Raw genomic sequence first — 9,964 nt, 5'->3', positions numbered from 1 at the left:
CAAAAATAAACTAAAACTTCACATAAATTTAGACAAAAACACAAGGGAAGAACTCCGTGGATACCTAGAAACAAAGAACTCAAGATAATTGTTTTTTTCCTATACTTACTTTACAACATAATTCTAAAATTTTTTGGTGTTCTGGGTTAAAGTTGAGATCGAGAAGATATGTTTAAACTAATTTAAGAAGAAGACAATTCTTGTTCGAATTATTATGTTCTCCATGTTCTCATTTTAAAGAAATGGGTAAATATGTTCTCCATGTAACTCATTTTTCCAAGAGAATCTAAACTTGAAACATGTACCTGAAACATTGATTTAAATTAATCTTGACAACATTGAGAATTTACAACAAGGTAAGTCACCATGATCATTCTTTTTCTTATACTGAATCTCTCACACTTTTCTAATTATTATCTCACTCTCAAAACAATTCTGAATAAATTATGCATAGCAGGATAATTGCACAAACATTAGTGTGCTTTCCATTTTTGCACTAACTCATTCAAAGCAACCACAGAAGATCCACCTTCAGTCATTGCCTCTTTAGCACTCATTTTCATTTTGAAAATTCTTTGTCTAATCTCTTTCCCTTTGTCCGAGTCCATCAGCTCCTTAACTCGGTCTCCCAACTCGGTGGAACTCACTAACCCTTCTTTGTTCCCCTTCACACTCAAACCCACCTTCATTTCCTCCTCCAAAACCACCTTATTCAGCTTCTGCTCTGCATACAGGGGCCACGCCACCATTGGCACCCCTTCCCACACAGCCTCCAACACCGAGTTCCACCCGCAGTGAGTCACGAACCCACCCACAGACTCATGACTCAGAATCGCCGCCTGTGGGGCCCAGTCTCTCACCACCATCCCCTTCTCTTTTGTCCTCTCCAAAAACCCCTCTGGCAGCAACTCGTCCAAACTCGGTGGCTCCCCCGAGTCACCCTCTTCGAACTCGCTCCTCACAACCCATAAAAACCTTTGCTCACTCTTCTCCAACCCCTTAGCGATCTCTCTTATCTGCGTCCTGGAGAACCTTCCCATGCTTCCAAAGCTCAAAAACACAACACTCTGACTCGGTTGCGAGTCGAGCCAACTCAGACACCCGTTATCGTCCCCTCTACAAGGACTAGAAGAAATCACAGGCCCCATGCAGAACACGGGTGGCGTGGTTCCTTCAATCAAGCCTTCGTTGAACGCTTCTATAACCCTCCCTTCGATGGCATCACAAGTGTTTACTATAACCCCGTAACTGTCCCTCATGCATTTCCCTATGTCGATAAAAACCTTGCAACTTTCGCTTTCACGATCCTTTCCCTGATCAGGAAGATCATCAGTGTGGATCTTGGGCACCCCGGGGATGGTGATGTGCATGTTGAGGTCCTTGATGGACGTGGTAGTGCTTTCATGAATAATGAGTTGCTTAAGGAGAATGGCGAGGGTGGAGGCACCGGAAGTGTAGTAGAAGTACGTGGGGATTTGGAGCGCGTTGGTGACACATGTGGCAGTGTGGTTCATGAAGTCTAGGACGACGGCTTTGAGATTCGAGGAGTGAGAGATTGAGTTGAGGATGCGGCGGAGGTGGTGGGTGGTGGCGCGGCATAGCTCGAAGTTGAGGGCTTGGGGGTGGAGGACGGTGGGGAGGGAGATCTGGGGGATGCGGTGGAAGGTGATGGAGGGGGTGGCAGCGGTGACGGCGGAAATGTATTTGGCGGTGGCGGCGCAGGTGAAGGCGGTGGGGGAGGTAGGGGTGTCTTGGTTAGGGGGTGGAGTGAGGAAGAGGATTGTGATGGAGAGAGAAGGGTGGTGGGATAGTATGAATTTGCCTAGTTCCACCATGGAAACTAGGTGTCCTCTTCCCAAAGCTGAGTAGAGAACAATGGAGTCCTTCTTCATGGTCATGGCGATTCTAGAGAAAGTCTTTGTTTCTCTCGTGATTCGAAGGAGGATTGTTGTGTGTGAGTGAAGGTGAAAGTTCTTGCTCTATATATAGGGAACATGGTGCCCAAGTCTCTTGGATTATATGTCTGCTGGAACATCTAACATTTAAAATTCTCACTGTCTCTTTTTAATTTCTTTTTATATTGTTTTAACGAGTAAAGAGCTAATTTAGTCCTTAAAATAGCAGCTGTCAATAAATTAATAAAATGATAAATAGTCCTTATTAATTGGTTGTCAATATATAATTTATAATTATATATTGACAACCAATTAACTCTTGAAATTATAATAAACACTCAAATAAATAAGTAATAAAATAATATTTAATATTATAAATTATCAATAATTTATATTTTAAAATTATAATCGAAACACATGTTAAAACTTATTATAGTTAATTATTATTTGGTATACGTCTAATTTTTTCTTATATTTATAATTAAAATCAATGGAAATTTATATATTATTTTCTTTTTAATTTATCAATACATGTTTTAAAAATAAAATTGTTATGAAAGTATAACATGTATTGATTGATCTCTAATATTATCTAAAATATATTGAATATCAAAATATTGATACTATATCTAAAGATACATAGGTGTTCTAAAAGACTATTCCTCCTTAACATTAGATTGAAAAACTTCTTTTATTACACAATAAGAGTTGAAGTCAATGTATATATATATATATATACTGATGTAGTTTTAAAAAAAAATAATTCAATGTAAATAATATCTTGAATACATTTATTAACCTTCTTAATGATGTTACAAACAGATTTAAAAAATATCAAGTAATGATATCATCTTGGAAAAAAAGAGGATGACTCTAAAATAGTTCTACCCTTAAGATCTAAGATCTTAACTAGATTACTTATTTATTTTGGCATGCCAAAAGATTTCACATTATTTGACACTTGAGACAAAAGTAAATTATATTTATTTTATCTTTTAATTCAGTCTAAAGGTCGTTTAAAAGACAAAATCATAACAGGAACAAACACTTGATAGTAGAACCTTAAATTTCTTTTACAAATAATTCTAAATTATCTTATTATTGATTATAAGCACACATGTAAAGAGTAGAAATTAGTATCATTCTTTAAAAGTGGATCAAATTATCTTATTATCATAATTTCAAACACTAAAGTTACTGATAGTTATTATTTTAAATATCTTTTGTACTTTTATTTATTTTGGAATCAATTTAATTATATAACTTTAATGACTGATTAAGGCTGCAAAGTTTGAGGAATATTTTGTTATTTTATTTATTTCAATTATATGTTGCAATTTTAAAAACTAAATGGATTACTTATTTTAATGAATAAATGAATATTTATTTTAAAAAGTGTTATTTGATACTCATACTACAGGTACGAATCATACGAAACACACGTGTATTACTAAAAAATTATAAATAAAATTTGTGTTTTTTTTTTTATTGAAAATCACAGGTGAACCTTTATTTATGTTTCGTGTTTGCACGAATTCGTAAAAAGAAGAGTTTCCCTTACAAAAAAAAAAGTCAGCATTATATCGGAATTTTAATAATTGTGCATCTCACGTTCATAACAAATAACAATGTCTTCTAAATTAAACTAAACTTTCAGAGGAGCACTAGATATGTTTATTTTATGCTTATATATATGCTTTATGCAGTTATATATGTTATGCATTATTTTTTATTTTTCATGTTTTCCAAAATGAAAGTGAGCAAAATGTATAGAGTTTTCCTTTTGTGCTTTGCTTGTACAGTGAAAAATACTAATTATGACAGGAATGGAAACAAGACAATTGTATTCATTTCTTTCATGTAGAAAAGAAGAATATGGCTAAAACGTTTAGAGAGAATGTGCTAAATATATGCTTAACATAAGTATATTTGATTACTGTAGAATCTCAATGAAAAAATACTCAACAAGGCTCGTATACTAATTAAGCATTTTAGGGTACTAGATTGTTTGATGAAGGATAAAATATTAGAATAAATAATAAAGGAGGGATGAGAAGATTTGGTTATACTAAGCATTTTAGGGTACTAGATTGTTAGATGAAGGATAAAATATTCAAATAAATAATAAAGGAGGGATGAGAAGATTTGGTTATACAATTAGGGTTTTGAAATAAAAATGAAAAGGGTTGAAACATAAAATAAAGGAGTAGAATATAGAAAGCTTTGGAGACACACAAGAAAGATACCAGAATGTAGAATTTAAGACTATCAAATTAACAAAATATGATGGTCAACAACAATATAGTTGAGGAAGAGGTTATAGTTGTGGTCATTAACAATATAGTTGAGGAAGAGGTTAAGGATGTGATATGACATTGTGAAGGATACAAAAGTTCGTTGATTTTAACTTTGTTTTTATTAAATACAATAGGAAAAGTATAAAACAAGGCATCATAATAACAGTGGACTGCTCCGGGACAATTTATAGGAGTTGTAACACATCTTCATAGGACTAGTCCCTAAAATAAGTGACCCAATTAATCTTGATCAGTATAAACCAATATTTTTAGTTGGGACATTATATAAGATTATCTCTAAGCTATTATCAAATAGGATTAAGTAAGGTTTACCTTCTGTTATAGACTTTTCAAAGTCAGCTCTTTTAAAGGGCACGAGTGTACTAGATAGTATCGTAGTAGCCAATGAAGTAATAAAAGAAATAAGAAGGAGAGGCAAAACTGGTGTATTTATCAAGGTGGACCATGAAAAAAATATGACTCAATGAGGTGGGAATTTCTATATTACATGAGAAATAGATTAGACTTTAATGGGAAGTGGATATTTTAGGTTAAGGGCTAAATGGAATTAGCCACAATCTCAGTATTAGTTACTGAGAGTCTAACTTAGGAGTTCAAACCAATTAGAAGGATTAGACAAGGCGACCCTTTGACACCATTTTTGTTTCTTATTGTAGTAGAGAGTTTGGCGAGGCTAGTAAGACAAGGAGTAAAGGTAGAATTACTTCATGATCTGAAAATTGGGAGTCATGAGATAGAAGTAAGTGTCCTTCAGTTTGTGGATAACACTATTTTCATGTGTGAATCTAATCACCAAAACGTACTTACTATAAAATTCATTCTTAGATGTTTTGAGTTAACTTCAGGCTTAAGGGTCAACTTTCATAAGTCAAAGATAACATCAATAGGTACCGAAGGAGAAGTAAATTAAATGTATTCTAAAAATCTAAATTGTGTCCAAATGACCATCCCCTTCAAGTATTTAGGTATGCAGGTGGGAGGCTATCCAAGGAAAAAAAAAGTTTTATAAACCAATCCTAGATAAAATTAAAGGAAAACTTAATGCTTGGAAGGATAGATACCTGATTCTTGTAGGGAGAATATGTTTGGTAAGTTGCATTTTCATAGCACTCCCACTCTATTATTTTTCATTTTTCAGATCTCTAATCAATGTGTGTCAGAAAATTACAAAGGTACAAAGAAGCTTTTTATGGGATTGGAAGAGTAACACTAGTAAAATAGCTTGGGTAAACTGGACTAAGATTTATAAGTTAAAGGAAGAGCGGGGAGAGGGGGCTTAGGTATTAAGGAAAGTGGAACATTCAATAAAATTTTACTTGCAAAGTGGATGTGGCACCTAAGAATTGAAACAAATAGGAAGTGGAGAGAAATTATATTGTCTAAGTACAGGCCTGATAGAGGTAAAGACTGAAACATACATGATAGAGTTAAGTCTTGGTGGTGGAGGGATGTAACTAAAGTATGTGGACAGGGAGGAAATGAAACTGGTTTGTAAACATAATTGGTTGGGAAATTAGAATAGGATAGGGTCAAATTTTTGGAAGATAAATGGGTAAGAGATGATAACCTTAAACATACTTTCCCTAGAATCTATAGACCAAGGGAAAATAGTGGGGGAAGTAGTGAGATGGACAAAAACATGTTGGATCTAGAATCTACTATGGAGAAGGGATGGATTCGAGTGGGGGAGAGCTAAAGAGAAGAAGTATTGATTAGTCAATTAAACAATGTAAATCTAAGGAGGGATACACATGACACAAAGACATGGCTAGGTGAACAAGAAAAAGTGTCTTATTTAGGTCAACCTACAAAATCTTAAGGAATAGAATCAGGGATGAAAACAACAATTTTTTTTGAAAAATTTGGCCTGTAAAAGTTGCTCCCAATGCTCAAATCCTAGCCTGAAGGGTATTTTTAGGAAAAATGCCTACGAGGGTTAACCTTGTTAATAGAGGGGTTAATTTATAAAGTGCTCCATGTCCTCTCTGCTCCCAAGATGTAGAAACTGTAAACCACTTGTTTCTTGATGTCATGGCTCTAGTTGCCTGAAACTCTTGTTTTAGATGCGTAGGCACTCAATTTGTCCAACATAATAATCTTTATAAGCATTATGAGAAGTTTAATCTATCTGATTTAAATTGTAAGCAAAACCTAAACTGGAAGGCAATGTGAACTGTAATAGTATGAACATATGGGATCATAGGAACTCGTACTCCAACATGGGGTAGTAGAAGCTGAGGAGATTCTGTATATGGCCCAACTCAAATGTTGGTTATGGTTGAAGAGTAAACTATCAGTAATCACTTTCTCCTTTTCCGATTGGTCTTAAATCATGTGCTTAAAAACTCTTAACTAGAAATGCTTTTCTTTTAGTTAGGACTCTGCTTTTTCTTTCCTCTCCTCTTAATGTTGGACATCTTAGGGTATTTTTCCAATTTGTATTTGATGAAGTCTAGCTAGTTTAGTTTAGTGTTTTCTTGTGTCTACATTTTATGTTTTGCAAAATGAGATGATGGATCCTAGACAAAAATTTTAAAATGGTTAAAATTCTTTTGAAAATGTTTTGGAAATCATTTATGAAAGTTTTTTCTTTTAAATTTGTTGAATTCATGAATCAACTTGTTGTAAATACTTATGGATTTTTAAGTGTTTTCTTTGAAAAGTTTTAAACTGCTAAAAATTGAGTTTTTTTTCAAATAAAATGTTTTTCATTTGAATTTTTTAACATGTGTGAATAACTAAATTATACTAGTAATTTCCCTTTTAAGTGAAACAAACTAGTTAATTCATGTTTTAACATATTGATTTTGACAGTTATAATTTTAATCAGTTTTATTGATTGTCAAAATCTATAAATAGGTTCCTAGAACCTTAAAACAGAACCATTTTTTGAATTTGAAGTTGAGAAAAACATTTATATACTATTTTACAAAAAGATTGTGAAGTTTTTCTTAATTTCTTAGAGTATTTGTACCATCATTTTGTTTCGTGAAGGATTCAAGACTATGCTAAATAACCATAAATCTAGTTTGAACTTCTCTAATTTTTCTATCAAATGTTTTTGTTTTATTGTTTTTTTCTTCACTCGCATTTGAATTGTATTACAGTGTAAGATATGGTTTCTTGGGTAACAGGGTGCTACAGGGGTAGAACTAATCGTGTAGGGTTCAAGATTGTTGTTCTTGATTGTTCCTTATACAAGTGTTTGTGTGATTAGTGAAAATCATTTCAATGTGAAATGGTAACTAGATGTAGCTCTTGAAAAAGGGTGAACCAATATAAAACAATATTTGTGTTCTTTGTTTTTATGCTTACTTCTTTTTATTCTACACATAATAATATGCCTTTCTTTTTTAAATCAATTGATTTCATAAAAGAATTTATTATCTTTTACTCTCATTTATTCTGTTGAAATTTGAATTAGTTGTTTTTCCAGAAACAATCGGTTTATATCTTTAACATGATTGCTGATTAGTTTTTGATTTGTTGATTTTAATGAATAATCAGTTGAAATAATTGTTTGTCAAGAAAAGCGAAGATTTGAAAAAATCTTTAAGTTTCAATTTACCCCCTTTTGAGGTTGGCGGTTTTTTTACAACATTTAATTCTTCTAATTTTCACGAAGTTATCCCTTCTAGAAATTCATGTTGTTGTTTTTAGGTTGGGAAAAGTGTTCTGTTCTGATGTTGCAAGAATTAGGTGGACTAGCAACAATACAATTCTATGCTCACATATAAGGGGGAGGGAAACCTATGCAACAAAGTTAGGAATTGAAAAAGTGAATCCCTCTCCTTTGGTTGCAACTAGCTTACAGAGTTGGTAGCCATGTTCAGCACGTCCATGCAACTAGGAAAATCATAGCAGTAAGGGGCATCTGATAGTGTCGTACTACTAAATAGGCCTATGCTTTTGTTTGGTTTTGGTGTTTTAGGACTTTATTTTTGGTAAACTGGAAAGCTTTAGTAGAGGGTGCTTAGGAAGGGGAATATAATAGGATGTATGAATGGGGTTTTAAACTTGATAAGTTGTGGCTTTTCTTTTGTTGGTTTAGTTGTCTTGGGCCAACAAGTTCCCTGGAGCTGAAACTTTTTCTTTTGTATATGGGTTGGAACACCCCAAATGCTCCTTTTAATTTATTCTTTATTCTTTGTTGATAAGAAAAATGATGAATTAGTTAGATAAAACGAAGCATATCCAAACATAAGATGAAGAGGAAAAATTGGAAAATTTGAAATTACAACAACGACAATTGAATGTTAATGGTTATAAAAATCCATAGAAAGACAAAAAGGCTATAATAAAATGGATGCAAAAAAAGGCGCTTGCAATACTAAGTTCTTTCACTCAATCTTTAACTAGAAAAATAAAATAAAAATATGCTAAAAATATTCGACATACAAGGAGGTTGGATCAAAGTCCAATTATTAAAAGAAAAAGTTGGAAGATATTTTGAGTAAATAATTTTTCTTATTCTATCAAATGTGGAGTTTTCAACTTACACTTGGAAAACTGAATTATACTAGTAATTTCCCTTTTAAAATGTATGTTCCTTCACATTATTAGTACACCTCCCTCTTGAATGCAACACTTTCTTGAAATCCCTATTCAAAAGAATTTTTACTTATATGTTATGTAACTTATTTCTATTCAATGTGAGACTTTCAACTCACACTTGTATTCTTGACAAAGTAAAGTGATGGATTTTGTGAGAGATTTTCATAAAAGAGGAAATTTTACTAAAGGAGGTAACCATTCTTTCACAACCTTAAAGCCAAAAATAGCGTGAAAGATTGGGAGTGAGAAATAATTTATTCTAATGAAGCCTTGCCAGGAAAATGAATTTGAAAAAATCATAATGAAAGGAATAAAATGTGGTATAAGGTTGTAAATGCAACATGTGAAGATTAGAGAGAATTGATGGAAATCAGAGCAACAAAAATAGGTCATGTTGGTGGAATAATATACAAAAGGCGTGTGGAAAAGGCAACCGAGTTGGATGGTTCGAGAAACAAATGTCTAGGCTTTGGGGAGGGTAAAAAGGTTAAATTCTAAGAAAATATATGGATACCACAACAATAATAAAAACTATAACAAACACACTCTAAAGTATTTAGAGTTTCTATCTAACAAACAAAACAGGTATACACTATGGGAAAATGAAAAGGTGAGAATTGAGAGTGACTTATTTGAATTGGAGAAAGTATTACGAGGTAACCTGCAAGGAGAGTTGGAAAGGATAAAGATGAAAATAAATGCACTAAGATGGAAAAAATTAGAAGGCTGAATCAAGTGGTTCTTATTTAGCTAAATCGACATATATCAATTACATGACATTAAAATAGGAACTCAAGCTAGCAATGCTTATGAACAATTGTGAGGCAAAAATATGTTGACCAATAAGCTTTGATGAATCCAATATGTCTTAAAGTTGTGTGTGTGTGTTTGGTTAGATAGTTTTTTATGTATAAATTTGCATTACATTATGATCCAACTCACTTGAAAAGTAATCTCCTTGAAATGTTTTTTTTCTTCTAAATTTGTGTATTTTTTAATCAATTGAAATTACTTATATCCAATTTGATGACTATAGTAAGTATTTTTAACATATTGATTTATCATATCAACCGGTTGAAAACACTTAAGGTTTTTAAAAGATTTAAAAAATATTTTGTTTTCTATTTTTTGTTTTTTGTTAACTAAAATCAATCACTTATCTCGATAAAAAAACCGATTTAAAATTTGATGATTTCT

The 9,964-nt window shown here is 32.6% G+C and overlaps 1 protein-coding gene across 1 annotated transcript; it reads right to left on the bottom strand.

The window, feature by feature from the left end:
* Nucleotides 1–302: 302 nt before the first annotated feature.
* On the bottom strand, nucleotides 303–1,970 carry LOC137837539 (UDP-glycosyltransferase 1-like). Its single transcript, XM_068646560.1, has one exon. It carries the CDS (start codon nucleotides 1,896–1,898, stop codon nucleotides 474–476), a length of 1,425 nt encoding a protein of 474 aa, XP_068502661.1. The 5' UTR covers nucleotides 1,899–1,970; the 3' UTR covers nucleotides 303–473.
* Between the last annotated feature and the right edge of the window lie 7,994 nt (nucleotides 1,971–9,964).

This window comes from Phaseolus vulgaris, chromosome 4, assembly GCF_000499845.2.
Source record: "Phaseolus vulgaris cultivar G19833 chromosome 4, P. vulgaris v2.0, whole genome shotgun sequence".
In the NCBI taxonomy this organism is placed as follows: domain Eukaryota; kingdom Viridiplantae; phylum Streptophyta; class Magnoliopsida; order Fabales; family Fabaceae; genus Phaseolus; species Phaseolus vulgaris.
This window is presented reverse-complemented; position numbering and strand designations above follow the sequence as displayed.